Source organism: Microtus ochrogaster, unplaced genomic scaffold (genome assembly GCF_000317375.1).
Source record: "Microtus ochrogaster isolate Prairie Vole_2 unplaced genomic scaffold, MicOch1.0 UNK26, whole genome shotgun sequence".
NCBI lineage: Eukaryota > Metazoa > Chordata > Mammalia > Rodentia > Cricetidae > Microtus > Microtus ochrogaster.
In genome coordinates, this window is record NW_004949124.1 from 1,563,205 (window position 1) to 1,580,650 (window position 17,446).

At 42.5% G+C, this 17,446-nt stretch overlaps 1 protein-coding gene across 1 annotated transcript in view; it reads left to right on the forward strand.

The window, feature by feature from the left end:
- The window catches only part of Srd5a2 (steroid 5 alpha-reductase 2), a 36,356-nt gene that overhangs the window by 9,389 nt on the left and 9,521 nt on the right, over nt 1-17,446 (forward strand). Inside the window, exon 2 of the mRNA XM_005367944.2 lies at nt 15,830-15,993. Coding sequence (XP_005368001.1) covers nt 15,830-15,993 — 164 coding nt within the window. The remainder of the gene's footprint in view (nt 1-15,829; nt 15,994-17,446) is intronic.

The window sequence follows — 17,446 nt, forward strand, 5'->3', positions numbered from 1 at the left end:
GAGAGAGAAGAAAGAGAGAGGAGAGACAAAGAGGAGAGAGGGAAGAGAAAGAGGAGAGAGGAGAGGAGAGAGAAAGAAACACACATACACACACACACAGAGAGAGAGAGAGAGAGAGAGAGAGAGAGAGAGAGAGAGAGAGAGAGAGAGAAATCTGAACTCAAGGGAAATGTTCAGAGGAGATTCCCTAAAAGGAAAAAAATAAAAGGTTACATGTTTACAAGTTTAAAGCTAGAGACACCTGGGAAAAAGCAACCTCCACCCGAGGACTTGCCTCCATCAGATTGCTCTGTGGGGCTTTTTAAAATGTTAACTGATGCAAGAGGGTCCAGCCCACTGTGGGCAACGCCATCCCTAGGCGGGGTAGGCAAACAGAGCAAGCAGGCCAGTAAGCAGTAATCCCATATTGTTTTCTGTTTTAGATCCCTGCCGTGAGTTCTTGTCTTGACTTCCCTTGATAGACTATAAACTATAAGTCAAATAGACCTTTCCCCTCCCAACTGTAGTTTTCATCCATAGAAGTTTGAATTTTTAGAAAATCTTTTATGGCTTGGCTTAATTTCAAGAACACATGGAATGTAGTTATAATAGCCATTTGAATGTCATCGCTTTTCTCATGCCTGCGACATTTCCTTTTTAGCTTTCTTTCTTTCTCTGTGAATGCATATGTATGTGGAAGTCAGAGAATGACTTGTGGGAGCAGTTTCTTTCCTCTACCATATGGGTCCCAGGGATGGGACCCAGGTCATCAGGCTCGGTGGCAAGTTCCTCAACTCACTGAGACACTTCCTGACTCTTCTATGTCTTTCTATGTCAATGGAAAGATCATTGGCCTGGGAGACAGGCCTATGATCATGTCAGTGGGGGGAGGGGTGTTACCTTAATTGCCTTCATTGAGAAGGGAAGGCCTGTCCCCTGTTGGTGGCATTATTCCCTAGGCAGCGGACCCTGGATTGTATACATGAAGAAAATAATCTGAGCGCTAGCGTGCATACATTTACTGCTAACTGTTTCTGTGCTTCCTTGCTCTGATGCCCTGAGACCTAGAACCAGTTCAACAAAGCCCCTCTCCATTAAGGAGTGTTTGGAGAGAGTGTGTTATCACAGAGCAGGATAATAACAATAGAACAATTTGTTATTAATTTGCATATAATTAAATTGTTAACAATTTGCATATAATTTGTCTTGCTTATTTCCAGTCTGAAGGATAAACCCAGGTCCCATTACTCCAAATTTACTAGAAGCAGAAGTATCTCCAATGGGGACTATAATTCATCTTTGCCAATTTGACTGTCTTCAGTACTAACTGACTTGTGGGTTTGTGTGATCCCTGCTATACTTACGACGACATATCTAACCCATGGTTTGTGTTTCTTCCTCCCTTCCCCCTTCTCTCACTCCTTCCTTCCCTCCCTTCCCTTTTTTTATTTCTTTCCTCTTGAGGCAGGGTTTCTCTGTGTAACCCTGACTGTTCTGGAACTTTCTCTGTAGACCAGGCTGGCCTTGAAGTCGGAGAGTCACCTGCCTCTGCTTCCCAAGTGTGGGGATTAAAGACATGGCTGGGTTATTGTTTGTCTTTCTAAACTGCATCAGTTTTCCCAGGTATCTGTTATGTTCCATTTAATCCCTTTCTTTCCTTAAAAAATTGTTTAGTGTTTGTGTGTGTGTGTGTGTGTGTGTGTGTGTGTGTGTTCAGGTACTTACACAATCCACAAGATCAGGGGGCAGCTCTCCTGGAGCTGGAGTTATAAGCAGTCATGAACCACTTGATGTGGGTTTGGGGAACCCATACTGAGTCCTCTGGAAGACTTAACCACTGAGAAATCTCTCCAACCCCTTAATTCTATTTCTTCATCCACTCTCACTTTTGATGTGCAAGGACCTTTGGGTCCCATGTTGATGTCTCGCAATTTGTGTACAGACAACGGAAGACTGATGACTTCCTTTACATGACTCCTGTACCTCTGTAATGTGAGTGACAATGTGATTACAGGGCCACAGAGCGGGGAACAGAGAGTGGGAGACACCAGCAATGCTAGTGACAGACACGCCTGAAGCTTTCACCCAACGAAGTCACAGAAATTGCAATATGCTTTTCCTTATTCTTTTTTTTTGTCTAAGTAAACAATGGAATGGAGATAGATCTATAAAGGAGCTACCCTGACGTGGATACAACTTTGAAGGCTGTGCCCTTTTGCCAGGGCAACTGAACCCTAGGGTAATAGTTCTTCTTTGTAGTTTTTATCGGTGTGTTCGGTGTACATGTTGACATGCTTTATAAAGACCTTTCATTTAATTATATCATGTCCTTTGACCATGTTCAATCCCATTCTTCCCTCTCATCCCCTCACTACCTCCTTCTGGCTCTCGTTCTTCCCCGCAGACAGTCTTTCTACCCTCCCCTCATGTATAGTGTATGCGTATGTATATGAGTTGTATGCATCTATGTACAATCTAGGATCCACATATGAGAGAAAGCAAATAATTTGTAGTTCTGAGTCTGATTTCTTTTGTTTAATGTTTTCGTCTCCAATTGCGTTCCCTTTCCTGCGAGTGCCGCAATTCCTTCCGTTCTTCTTCAGGCCTGAACAAAACTCCATTGTGAATATAATGGGCCACATTTTAAAAGTTTGTTCATCACCGACAGACACAAGGCTAGTTCAACAGTCAACAGTGCTTCAGTAAACATAGGTGAGCGGTGTCTTTAGTGTCTTTAGTTCGTAGAATGTGTTGTAGTATTCCTCTGACTGCATTCCCAAGAGTGATGTAGATGGATCATATGATGTTCTATTTTTAGTTTTTTTTAAAGGAACTTCCATATTTATTTCCATAGTGACGTCACCACTTTGCGCTCTCTTCGGCAGTGAATAAGAACTCTCGGAGTTTTCCTTTCTCTGCATTCTTGTTTGCGCATTTAAAATTTTTATTTTACATGCATGTGTGCTTTGCCTGTGTGGATGTCTGTATCCCACTTGCATGTGTGGTGCCTGCAGAAGAGGGAATCTGAACCCTTAGAACTGGAGTTACAGATGGTTGTGACTCTTCATGTGGTTTCAGTGAATTAAACCCAAACCCTCTGCAAGAGCTGCCAGTGTGCTCAACCATTGTGTTAGTCAGGGTTATTATGGCTGCGACGAAACACCATGATCAAAGCAACTTGGGGAGGACTGGCTTTACTTGCATATGCTTCCATATTACTGGTCATTGTCGACAGGCGTCAGGATAAGAACTCAAACAGGGCAGGACCCTGGGAGGTGGGAGCAGATGCAGAGGCCATGGAGGGGTGCTGCTTACTGGCTTGCTCCTCATGACTTGTTCAGCCTGCTTTCTTACAGAACCCAGGACCACCAGCCCAGGGATGGCACCTCCCACCATGGACTGGGCCATCCCCCATCAAATCACTAATTAAGAAAACGCACTACAGGCCTGCCTACAGCCCCATCTTAGAGAGGCATTTCCTTACTTGGGGCTCCCTCCTCTCAGATGACTTTAGCTTGTGTCAGGTTGACACAGAACTCTATGGCACAACCATGGAGTCATTTTCTTGAAAAAAATATTTTTGAGTTGTGTGGTTATGTGTGTGTACGTTCCTGTGCGTGGATGCAGCAGACATGTGCACACCAATGTTACTTATGTAGAAGTCAGAGGACCACCTTGCGCGTTGGTCATTGCCTTCTTTTATTGTTTGAGACTGGGTCTTTATTTTTCCTCTTTACACAACAGGCTAGAATATTCCATCCCTGTCTCCCATCTCCCCATAGGTCACTAGGATTACAAACCCTGGAGCTCCAGCCTTCTGCTTTTATGAGAGTTCTAGAGAGTTGGCTCATGTTTTCATGTTTGTGTGGCCAACAGTGGTACCCACTGTGCCATCTTCTCAAGCCTAAGAATTGCATGTTATAGTGTACTGGCCTCTGCCTCATTTTTTTCTTTCAATTTGAGATCTTCTTAGTACTTGGAATGGTGAGTGATTTTCAACTGGGACAAATGAGAATTATGAAACTTTGAATCTCGCTAAAATCTGCTTTGGGGTGTGTGTGTATGTGTGTGTGTATGTGTGTTTGTGTGTGTGGGGGGTATGTGTGTGTTGGTGTTTGTGTACATGTGTGTGTGTTGGTGTATGTGTTATATGCGTGTATATGTGTGTATGTGTGTGTGCATGTGTGTGTGTGTGCATGCACATATGTGTGTGGTGGTGTATGTTGGAGACTGAGCCCAGGGTTTAGGCATGCTAAGCATGTGCTCATCTGCTGAGCTGTGCCTTCTGTTTCACTAGCGTCTCCTTACACTGTTCCAGCTAAGGATGTGGGAGCATCACCACATTGCTGCCTGGTGTGGGCAGAAGTCCAGGTTATCTGAGAGTGAAAACCCCTCCTTACAGTTGCCAGGGATGGGAACTCTGGTTCATATTTGCCCTCCACTGGTTGGAGACTTTGTATTTCCTTTCTCCTCCTAAGTTGTCTCTCCTGACTGTGGGGAGCAAGAGTGAGCAGCCTCACTTTGGTTGGGAAGTGGGAACAGCCCTGTTCTTCACTAAGCCTTCTCTAAACAGCACCTGGACCAGAAGGAGGATTAGGGTCCAGGGACCGACTCTCCACAGATCTCACATTGCACTGAGAGGCTATGGGAACACTTAAAGTGCTGGCTCCTCTTAATGCTCTCTGACAACTTGACAGGGCTTAAAGTGCTTTTCCCAGCTCAGGGGTGGGGTAGGGGAGTTTTTCTGAATTTTGTTGGTGGGTGGGAGTGGGGATACATTTTCCCCTTGTGGTAAAGCACCCATTTCCTATGAGTTTCTATTTTGCCAGGCTATTTTGTTCCTGGTCTCAGGAGAGGGAGGTGGAGAAGGGTGGGGAAAGGGAAAAGGAGGATTTCCATTGTGTTTTGTGTCTCTGTGTGTTCTGCCTCATCTTTGTTAGCGCCATCAGCTCTAGCTCTTGAAAGAGGAGGCAGAAAGAAAACTCGAGGAGCTCAATGTCACCTTGTTCTTTAGGTCTCTAAGTCTTTGCTGGGCGACTTTCTTCTGCCACCACTCAGAATCCTCCCACTCTTGTTTTATGAACAATGACCACCAACTTAGTCATGCGCAGCAAGAAGACTAGGTGAAAAGTACGCGTGGCTCACCATCCTGTAAGTGGAAGTTCTGATCCGTCTTCAGGGGGATAGAATTTCAAGATCTGTGTACTGGATGTCATCCATTTACAGCAGGTGACAGACCAACATCCATTTCGTATCTAGTCCAGGCTCACTGTGTGCCAGGTACCACAGGTACAATAGTAAACAAGATAGATAACATCACACTTCCTTAGGAATTTTACATTTTTTAAATAATTTTTATACAGTATACACTGATTACAATTTCCCTTTCCTTATCTTTCCCTAGATCCTCCCCAACATCCCACCTTCAAATGCCACTCCTTCTTTCTCTCTCTCTTGAGAAACAGGCAAATGAAACAAACGAGAATAAAACAAAATGAACATGGATCTAATTTACATGGGAAGTAGAAAAAGACAAGATCTCCTGAGTAAATTGAGAGCATGGGAACCTTGGGAGAGGGTTTCAGGGGAGGGGAGAGACAGGGAGGGGAGCAGAGAAAAATGTAGAGCTCAATAAAAATCAATAAAAAATGCTAAAGAAACAAAAAAAGGAAAAAAAGAAAAACTCACCCAAGTCCATAGGGATGGACATTCAAAAAAAGGAAAAAAACAAAGGAAGAACAAACAACACACACATCATAAAGACAGAAAATAGGAAACCATAACATACAAGCAAAAGACCAGTAAGGTAAAAAAAAAAAACCCAAACAAAGCAATAAGAGACAAAAAAAAATCTTGGCAAATACCTTGGAGTTTGTTTTGTGTTTGCCATCTACTGTTGGGCATAGGGCTGGCCTTCAGTGTGGTTTATATATCCACTGGGATTCCCTTGGAAACACTAATTTTTCCTTTCTGTAAGATACTGTTTCCTTGATATTATCCTTCCTTCTTGGTTCCTACAAGCTTTCTTAAACTTAGGGCTTACTTGGGTTTGCCGAGTGGAGAAGAGACAGACCATAGTGGAAGGAGTGTGGACTTCAAGCCAGGAGGATTTTACAAAGCTGTTCAGCAAAATGTTAGTGGTGACATGAGCTCAAAGAGGTGGAGTGGGTGAGATGGGGCTGCATTCTGGAAGTAAGGTTCTAAGATACAGATGACAGAATTTGCTAGCAGATTTACCGAAAGTAGAGGGAGGTAGGGGGAAAGGGATGGAGAGAGAATTTTAGACAGGAATTGGGAATTTCCTGGGATGAGGAAGCCTTGAGGAAGTGTAGGTTTGAGGTGACTGGGGAATCCAGACTCTCATTTGGGTGTGTTAAAACTGAACTCTCCAGGACATAATGGTGGGAAACATCTAGCAGGGAGCTGCCTATGAGCCTGAGTGATTGGCGGAGTGGGTGACTGTCATCGTTTACTTTCCATCTCTAGGACAGCACTACACACTTGGACACTTGGAAAGAGTGTGAGCTTTAGCCCTCACAGTTCTGGAGGCTGGGAGATTCAGTAGTAAGGTGCTGGCACCTGGTGAGAACCTTCTTGTAATATTCTCATGTGTTGGCGTTTAGAAAGGCAAGAACAAGCAGCCACTCCCATAAACCCTTCACTCGAGGAATCTCTGTCCATCCATTCATTAGTCTAGAGCCCTCAAGATCCACACACCTCTCCAAAGACCTCACCTTCCAATGCTGTTGCATGGAGACTAAGGGTGAAACATAATCAGACCATAGTGACACTATTTAATATTTGAGATGTTATCACATCAATAGGGGTGGTTAATAAAGTAGAAAAAAGTCTGAGACCTGGGACATCAATATTTGGAGGACAAAGGATTGAGGAGAAACCCTCAAAGTAAAATCAGGATAAATCAACAAAGCAGAAGAACTAAGGGAGTGTGGTGTGCTTGCTGGAACTGTTTCCATGAGATGGGAGTGACTGATTTGTCCAGTTTGAAGAGGGCTGAAAAATCTGATCTTGGTCTGGAAATGTGGGTACTGGGTGACCTTGCCAAGGCTTGTTTTTATGGGGAAGGAGGTAAATAGATGAGAAAAACATCACAGAGATGGAAAGTATGGGCCACTCTTTGGAAGAGTTTTGCGGTGAAAGCAACCAGGGAAGCGGGATAGTGAACGAAAGAAGATGTAGGGTCGCTGTGTAGAACAGTTAAATGTGATGCTGGGAGCTTTGTACATATTTGCAGAATTTGAATTTATTTTGATTGGCAGTGAAGTCTAAAATTTCATATAGTGGAGAGTCTTCAATTGGCTTGATAATCTTAGCAATAGTACTTTTATTTGAAGAAGATTTAGTTAAATATGAGTTGGTTTGGGTTTAATTTGGATCTGCAATTTCAGCTAACTCTTTCCAATGAGAGTGTCTCCCTCCCCACACTAGACTGAACTTAAAATGACAGAAAGCTGTACATTTAGAAAATACTTATCAGTCTCCATCTGAATGTGCACAAAAGAATTAAAATTTACAGTAGAAGTGTAGGAAGGAATTAAAGAGACTTGATCCCATAGCATGGAATAACCATAGAGTATAGTAGGGCATAGGATGCTGTCTTAGTGTCTTCTGTTGCTGTGACAACACTATTCAGGCTGGAGAGATGGTTCAGGGACTAAGAGCACTCACTGGCTGTTGGGTTCAATTCCCAGCACCCACATGGCAGCTCACAACCATAGATAATTTCAGCTCTAGGGGATCTAATGTCCACTTCTGGACTCTGTGAGTACTGCAGGCACACGGTGCACATACATACATACATACATACATACATACATACATACACACATTCATATATGTAAAATAATACTAAAAGTTTTAGGTAAAATACTCTGACAAAGTAATTTAAGGGTGAAGGGGTTGCTTTATCCTGACTCATAGTTCTAGGGTACAGTCCATCACAGTGGGGATGTCAGGGCGGCAGGAGCTTGAAGTAGCTGGTCACATCATGCACAGAATCAGGAAACTGAGAATAGCAAGTGCACTCATACTAATAGTGCTTCTCTCTCTCTCTCTCTCTCTCTCTCTCTCTCTCTCTCTCTCTCTCTCTCTCTCTTTTATATAGTCTGGGATTCTCAGCTCAGGAAATGGTCCTGACCACAATTAAGATGAACCTTCCAACATCAATTAATGTCGGCAAGATAGTTTCTCACAGGCATGTCAAAGGACCATCTTCCAGGGGGCATCTAGATTCTTGTCTGGCTGATAAACCATCACAAACCTGAAGGGGAAACTTGCCTCGACTGTTTGGTATTGATTTGCAGTATTGTGAGCCAGTTAACTCTTTAACTCTTTCCCTTCTATGTATCTATCTATGTATCTATGTATCTATGTATCTATCTATCTATCTATCTATCTATCTATCTATCTATCTATCTATCTATCTATCTATCTATCTATCTAATCTTCTCTTCTATGCTGAACTACATCTTTTTTTGAATTGCTTCCAACTTCCCTGAGCAGAGTCATTTGTATCCTAAGAGCCTTATTTGTTCCCTAGGACTTCTGGCTTCCCACCCATTCTCTATATTTACCAAATTTCTCACTGGGACACCTGGTGGGATACATTTTCCAGTTTTCTCTATGGTTGTGTGGGGGCAAAGGAACAAGGATGGGAATAACACACACCACTTCTATCCCGAAACTTGATTGTCAATAAACTCACAGAGCCTTCCACATTCTTTTGTTTTTGTTCACTTACACGCCTAAGACCACCTGGAAGAGCCTGATCCCAAATGGCTGCACACCAAAGCCTCACTGCTGTACCCCAACTGTGCTGCGGTCTGAGTAACAGGAGCTCCTAGCGTCTCGCACCTCTGACACTTCGTTACTGTAGACAGCCTACTCTGACGTGTCCCTTTAATTAGGAAGCAAAGATTATTGATTCAGGAGGCCATGAGTTGGGTTGGAAACATGGTTTACTTCGAAGGTATTATGAACGGGGTATTTGAATTCATTTGGTCTCATTGGGGACATTGTTGAAACGGACAAGACTATACTGTTAGGAGCCAAACAATTATTTTTTGAAATGACTTTCTATTGGCCTTCTAGACCCTTTCCACCTGAGAACTTAACCTACTTTTAATTTAATCTACCTTTAGGGCCCTGAAGCTCTCAAGAATGGGAGTCTGTGGAGAAATGAGTGCTCAGCACTAATCTTATTAAATACTTTTTCTTGAATCATTGTATTTAATTTTCATGATAATCCTATAGTTATGACTCACCTTTGCTTGTAGACAAGACGTTTGCCCAGGATCTGTTATGGAGAAGTCAAATCCATCAAGTCAGAATGTCACCTCCAAGGAGTACTTGCTTTCACCATTTGATTTTCACTCTGCCCAGAAGGAAAGAGAGTCAAGTGGACTTGCAGAAATACTCTGGTGTCAGAGCTGAAGGCTCCTCTTATTTCTTTTGCATTTTGAAGGACATGGGAGGCCGAGGTGGTGATTTTTATTTATAGAAGTAAGTGCGTTCACTGTTATGATTGAATGGAAAGAGGGCTCCTTAGCGGCCTGCATCCGAACATGCTGTTGGGTACTAGGGCATCAGGAAGCACCCTATAGTTTCAAGAGAGCTGATCCTAGAAACAAACCCTTCTTTCCTCTGCAGCTCTGAACACAGAATTCAAGATCCTATGACCCAGCACCTGGCTAGGGACTGGACCATGAAGTGGGCAGGTTCGGAAAGGCAGGGAGAAGTTTCTGTGTCCTCCCAGAGTTGGTGGTATTTGCCAAGAGAGCCAAGACGTAAGATTTGTGGACCCGCGAGACTACCTGGCTGTTTAAGTCTATAAAATTTGACTTGGATATAGAGCAACAAGTGTGTATATCCTTTTGTCAGTCATGCTACAGTTTAAATGTTTATCTACATAGATTATTTAAATTTTTTTTGTGGTGCTAGAGATAGTAATCTCTTGATTGAGATTGCTTGTACTATATGCTTAGATTACCAAGTTTGACCTCACAGCGATCTTGAGATGTGACAGGAAAAGAATAAGACTCCATTTCTAGGGAAAGCAAAACTGGTCCAAGTTTTCTGACTCCAAACCCAGTGCTTTTGTTAGGCGAGCTTCTGGGCTTTAAAGCTAGAAGTTCTATCTAAAGGGTAACTGTGATTTATATCATAGTCTCCAGACTTTGTCTGCTCTGTATTATCTGCAGATGGTCTGATGAAAGGCATATGTGTGTGTGCACACACACGTGTGCATGTGTTCATGTGTGGTTGCATACATGCATGTGTGGGGGGTGCATGAGTGCATGTGTTCATGCATGGTTGCATGTATGTGTGTGTGTGTGTGTGAGTGAGTGTATAAGTGAATATGAAATGTTCAAGTGACAATTGTATTGGTTCACCTTCTGTTGCTAGAACAAAATACCTGAGATTCTATCATGTATAAAAGATAGAAGTTTCTTAAGCTTTCAGAGCTAGGGCCTGGGAAGTTCAGGAACATGACACTGGCATCTGTATCATGTGTTTGAAACTGCATCCCTCAGGTTCATATGTTGATGGTATTTTGGAGATGGGACCTGGTGAGAGCATCCTTTCTGCACAAAAACATGGCAGTAGGCATCACATAGCAAGACCAGACACATGTACCACACAGCAAACTCACTCCTTCAATAGCCTATTAATCCACGGGTAGATCAATCACATTCCTTAGGCTCCATCTCCCAAACATTATCAATATATGAACCAGAGGGACACAGGTCCCAACACATGAAATTCAGTTCCAATGCCCAGGATTTTCAGACACATTTTTGGTTCTGTGATGAATGTGGCTCACAGGTCCTTTTAAGAGAGCCACTATAAGCTTAAGCACCTGGATGCTTGATGTGGGAAGTCCTTCTGTATATGTGTTACTTTTATTGGTTAATGCATCAAAAAGCTGGTTGGACCTAGGACAGGACAGAATAGAGCTAGGCAGGCAAACTAAACTGAATGCTGGGAGAAAGAAGGTAAATTCAGAGAGATGCCATGTAGTGCCAAAGGACACAGATGCTTGACTCTTCCTAGTAAACCGTGAGCCTTGTGGCAATACATAGAATAATAGAAATGAAAAGAGTTAGTTAATGAGAAACCTAAGCTAATAGGCCAAGCAGTATTGCAATTAATATAGTTTCTGTGTGCTTATTTTGGGTCTGGGCGCCTGGGGAATGAACGAATGAGCAGCCTCAGATGCTTGAAGAAGTAAACATGTAATTAGGCCTTGATTGACATAACAGATTTTGGGCTTACTTAACTGCAGTGATGAGCCTACCACTCATTCACATATAACAGTATGTTTTATTTTTTGGAAATATCAAAGGAGTAATAAACAAGTTTACTGTAGGTAATTGAACCTAACAAAAGACCTTTATTTGTTTAATTTAATTGATCTTCTAAATGGGTATATGGTGTATGTGTGTGCCCAGGTACATATGGGTTGCACTCTTGGAGCTGGCTCTTCGTGGGTGTCAGGGAATCAAACACAGGCTTTTATGCTTGTGCAGCAAGCACTCACTGACTGAGCCATCTTCTCAGACCTAGAAAATCTAGATCTTGCTGCTACTCCACCCGTTGGATCTATAATTATGAGCATGTTATTCTAACTTCCTTAGGCTCTAGCTTTCCCGTGTGTAAAATAACAGGGATTTGCTCTGAAGATCTTGCCTCTGAAAATCCATCATTCTATCTCCTTGGCCTTAAACTCAGGGTGCTACCCTAGACATCACTGAATGTGTGCTATGTCCCTAACTCTGTAGTCAAGCCTGCACATCTCTTCAAACAAACGTGTTGAATATCGTTTTCTCTTCTGCTACATTTCTGGCACCTAAACACTTTTTCAACCAGGAAAAAAAATTAAATGTAACTGATGGGCTAGAGAGATGTATGCAAAAGCACTGGCTATGAGAGTCGGAGGACCTGAGTTGGATCTTAGACCCCAAGAAAAGGTGGAAGAAGGAAACTGACTCCCCAAGTTGTGTTCTTATCACCAGGTATGGTGCCATGCACCTGCTCCTCTCCCACATCACACACAGAAAGACCGACAGGCGGATAGACAGGCCCGCAGTCAGACACACAGAGACAGACAGACAGACACACATGCCACACACACACGCACACACACACACTTAAATTAAAACAAAAACTCTAATGGCTGTGGTCCGTTTCCTCCCTGAATAACATCTTGAGTCTAGTCATTCATTCCTTCTTGAACTTCCAGGTCAACGCCATCTGCTCTTTATTCTAAGAATTGCACCTAATAATTAACTAGTGTATTTTTCTTATACTGTATTGTTATGGAGTTCCCTTTTAAGCGATATTTCCTGTCTTGAAAACATTTCTTGGAGGATACTTTGGGGCTTATTTAAAGTCATTCTGTTATGGCAATTCCACTTTACCCAGTGTGTGTTGTTCAATGTTATTTACTCAAGATGTTTGCATATTTGTTGGACTTCTTGGGTGTCTAATTAACTTGGCTCAGCGTCATTTCTCCTGAGGAATATCTTTGCCATGTGAGCTAAGCCAGGGATAAAGAGCAGGTCCCAGTCAGTGTCCTCTTGTGAACTTAAGAAACAGGAGAAAAGAGACTCCAGGTGAGAACCACAAGCATCACAAAACAGTGCCCCCCAGAGCCACCGTCATCCGGGCATCAGGGAGATATGCAGCTCTGGGGAGAGGAGTGGATGGATTGCCACATGTTAGCTGGGAGAACGGATGTTCAAGGATGACCAGTTAGAATGTGATTTTTTTATTACTGCCATTCTAGTGGGGCTTCAGTAGACCTTTGATGAGACAACCTAGATCCCAGGTGACTTGAGCTGTTCTCCACACCAGCGGCTGTGGGTCTTGGGACTTCTTTTCAAGCAAGAGAAGAATTAATAAAAACATCCTTGAAAAGTCCCGTGCTATGTCACAGCACTGCTGACTTCAGATACCGCAGTGACACCCTCCTCGCCTACCGACCTCCGTCCCTGCAGGGGCTTCTCATGGAAGTTACACATCTGCCATTTCTCCAGCATTGAACTGAAGAGCAAAGGAAGAAATAGTTTGTGCTATTGCCTTCTTGTGTGAGGTCCCTCTGCTAAACGGTGGCTGTGGCCTCTCTCATGATCCTGCCCGAACTGGTTCTTCCACTCTTTCGTACTTAGTCACTCTTTTAAATCAAGTCATGGAAAGATGACAGTCTGTGGGTGATTTTGGAGTTCCTCAGATGATAGCTTTCTAACTGTAGTATTTACTTATTGCTGTTTTACTGAGAAGAAAAACGTTTGCTCATCAATTGCAGGTGACAAGTGTAAGAAGGCAGGACCATGGGACGTAGAATAAGTGCTTAACTGTCCCTCTAGCTATGTTTTATCAGAGCAAGGATTTAATGTAATAGTTACCTCTAGCAGTGACAAAGTTTTTAATATTTTTTTTTAGTTTTTTTTTAAGTTTTTTTTTTTTTTTTTGTTTTTAATATTTTTTTTTAGTTTTTTTTTAAGTTTTTTTTTTTTTTTTTTAGTTTTTAATATTTTTAATGGACCAGTATGGACTCACAGAACTTTATTGATCCAATATTCGCAATTGTCTACAACCATTATTCTTTTCCACACTCTGTTTATCACAAGCACGGCTAGTGGAACAGTTGGTATCTATAATTGGGGCAACTGCCCATCTCCCTACTCATTTTCAACTGTTCCTTTACTTTCCAACTCAATAAAACATCCTGATATACTGTCTATCCTCCCTGCCCTTGATGTTCGATTAGCTATTTCTCCATGGTGCCCTAGCTCCTTTAGGGAGTGGGATTGAAGGATGAAGGCCTGGTTGTATGCTGCTGCTGGCAGATCTTTACTCCCAGACCTTGGAGAGGGCCATTTTTCTGAACTCCCCATTTATATTGATATTTCCAATTACAACTTTCCCATCTGAGCATTGCAATACTCCTGTGAACATCTCATCCCTAGCTTTTCCCTTTTAAACTTTTATATGGTATATCTTTGCCCAAGCTACCAAAACACCAAAAGGCATGGCTCCCCTTTAAATCATTCAACACTGTGTCAGTTGGCATAGAGACAAACTTTTGGAGCTGAGCTCTTCAGGGAGCCACTAGACAGGTGGAGTAAAGCTGGGAATGAGACCTGTGAAAGAATCCCACACCTTCCTACCCTCACCAGCACTTGGAACATGGGCTCTTAGTTTTCAAGCTGCAGAGAGCGAGAGCGTGGTAAATGGGTCTAGGGTAAGATAATGTCACAGGGTTTGTTGCCTTTGAGGAAATGCAGCATTTTCTTTATCAGAGTCCTGTGGGTTGCTGCAAGGTTTTAGTGAATATTTAAAGTTATGAAAAAAAATTGATTTTGACATTTTTTTTCTGGGGCCAATTTTTACCTTGATTTTTATAGGGGTGATAATTCTTTGGGTCTTCCCCCACCACCATGAACTGCTAGATGGAGTTTGTACCTACCTTTCAAGGCTGTTGTGTAAATAAAATGAAGACCAAATGGTAGTTTCTATGCATTTTTAATGTCATAAGACAAACAAACAACTCCCCAACCCCCTCAAAATACAAACCAAACCTAAAAACCAAAAAAGACAAAAAAAAAAAATCCAGTAAAAGTCATCGTTTTAGAATTAGCTAGCAATTGTCCATTCAATGCATGTCTTTGTGTCCCCTGTGCTAGATTAACAAGTACATGCCGCTATATCAGGCAAAAGCAAACCAGATTGTGGGAGTAGACTCAGGCCCTCATGCTTGTTAAGAGAAACACTTTACTGACTGGGCCAAATTCAAGGGAAAAGTGTTTACAGTAATGACCTTGATGTGGTTATTCGCTTGGACTTGAGACAGGGTTTCTCTGTATCCTTAACTGTCCTGGAACTCACTCTGTAGACCAGGCTGCCCTTGAACTTGCAGAGATCTGACTGCCTCTGTCTCCCAAGTGCTAGGACTAAAGGTGTGCACCACACCCAACTACTCTTTTTTTTTTTTTTAAAGAACTTTATCCTTTTTCTTTTCTCTTCCAAGCCTATGTATATTTTTAAACATACTGTAAACTATTTAGAGTTTTTTTCTCTGTTTGAAATGGTCTATACTGTATATTTCTCTTTTTCTGACCACATGAGTCTTTAATTTGCTAAGCGATATGGCTAGGATTAAAGCCATGGCTTTGGCTGCTAGATCTACCCCACTCCTTGGCTTCCTAAGAGTCTAGCTTCATGGTGGAGATACTGGTAAGAACCACATTTTTTTTTTTTTTACCACAACTTTGTGGAGTTCCTAGACCACGTTTTTTTTGCTATAACTCTGTGGAGTTTCTAGGTCCATGCCACCACCAAGAAGCATGCCACCTAAACACCATTTAAGTGTTTGTAAATGGAAATTTTTGTCACACCTGGTCCCACAGCTGTTCAGTCCCAAAGAAACACACAGAGGTCTACATTAATTATAAACTGTTGGCCTGTTAGCTCAGGCTTCTTATTAACTAACTCTTACAACTTAAATTAACCCATAATTCTTGCCTATGTTTAGCCACGTGGCTTGGTATCTTTTCAGAGTGCAGCATTTTTATCTTGCTTTCTCTGCACCTGGGTGGCAACTGCAGACTGAGTTTTCCTCTTCCTCGACCCTACTCTGGTGTCACCTCACCTATACTTCCTGCCTGGCTACTGGCCAATCAGTGTTTTATTAAACCAGTACAAGTGACAAATCTTCACAGGTTACAGGAGCGTTATGGCACAACACTAGTCTATCGTGGTTTGGCCACTCCCTCCCCTCCCCTCCCCAACAATAAAGACTCTTAATCACTCTCTCCTTCCCTTCTAGGACATTTATTTATTCCTTGCTCACCAGAGGGAGGCCTTACCCAGTGATTCTCTTTCTGAGAGCATTTGCCTTCTGCATAGGAAATGGATTTCTTCAAGCACACTATCTGATTTACTGCGCAGAATACCCTGAGGAGTGGTACACAGATGTACGGTTTAGCTTGGGTAAGTGAATCCGTCTCTCCTCCCTTCCCAGCTAGCCCCAGCCCCACAGTGTCAGTCACCACTGTCTCTTATCCTATAGCAACCTCCTTACCAGCTTCTTTCCCACTCAGACTCTTCCTCTGGCCTCCTCCCCACAAGGCAGCCGGGGAGAAGATTGAAATATGTGCCATGCCATCATCTCCCATCTCAAAACGGGCAGATGGATTTCTACTGCTCCCATGACACACACAGGCTCTTCTGCCTACAAAACCCAAATGTTTTGGGTCTTTCTGACGTGGAGGTTATTCCTGCACCCTGTCACCTCATGTTCTATTCTAGTCCCAGAAGCTCTGCTGCAGGGATTCAAATAGTCAGGCCTATTCTGTGCCAGTGCTTCTGTCCAGGACGCTCCCCGTTCCTAGATGGTTCTGCTTCACAGCTTCCAGGCTTGGCTCTCTTCCTTGCTTTGTTCTCTACCAGTTTTACCCTCCTCAAAGAAGCTTTCCCTGAACACCTGAAATAATGGAAGAAACTGATCTTTGAAAATTTCTCCTATTTTCTGTGGAAGAGAAGGTGGGAAGAGTGTGAAGGCCAGAAGGGACGGAGGACACCAAGAAAACAAGGCTCTCTACGTCAACAACAGCAAAGCTCATGTGATCTCACAGCGGTTGAAGCCGCATGCACAGGGCCTGCACGAATCTATCTTGCCAGGTCCTTTGAGCTTTTTTATTATGACTTCCAGTTTAGTGTTTTTATGGGACTCTTAAGTGGGCAAACAACTGCATCTCTGAGTTTTGTTCTTCTCCGATTCTTGAGCCTTCTCTTGGGCTCTTTTCCTTCTGTTGCTTTGTCTTGTCCAACTTCAATATAATAGTTTTTGTTTTATTTTATTATATTTCATTTTGGTACATTTTAAAAATGAATGAATGAGTGAAAACCAAGGTGCTAGGGTCAAGGTTAACAACTGAACCATCATTTATATCTGCTGGAGAGGGAAAAATCAATTTTCCCCAATGGTGTGACCCAGGGTATATGAACCACTCCAGGACAGCCCTCATGTTCAGGATCAACATATAATGGACTCCCCAGGATTTTTTGTTTGTTTGCTTGTTTTTGGTTTTTTGTATGTATGTGTGCTTTTTTTAAAAAAATTTTTTTGTTTGTTTTTGTTTTCCAAGACAGGGTTTTTTTTTTTGTTGTTGTTGTTGTTGTTGTTGTTGTTGTTCAACAGCCCCTGGCTGTCCTAGAACTCACTTTGTAGACCAGGCTGGCCTTGAACTCACAGAGCTTTGCCTGCCTCTGTCTCCCAAGTGCTGGGATTAAAGGTGCATGCCACCACTGACTAGTTTTTGTGTGCTTTTATTTGGTTACAGTTTAGTATTTTTTTTTTTTTTTGGAGGATGAGGTGTTGTTTTCTTGGTTTGGTGTGATTTGTTGTTGTGTTGAGCTTTTGTTTTTTGAGAAAGAACTTCAT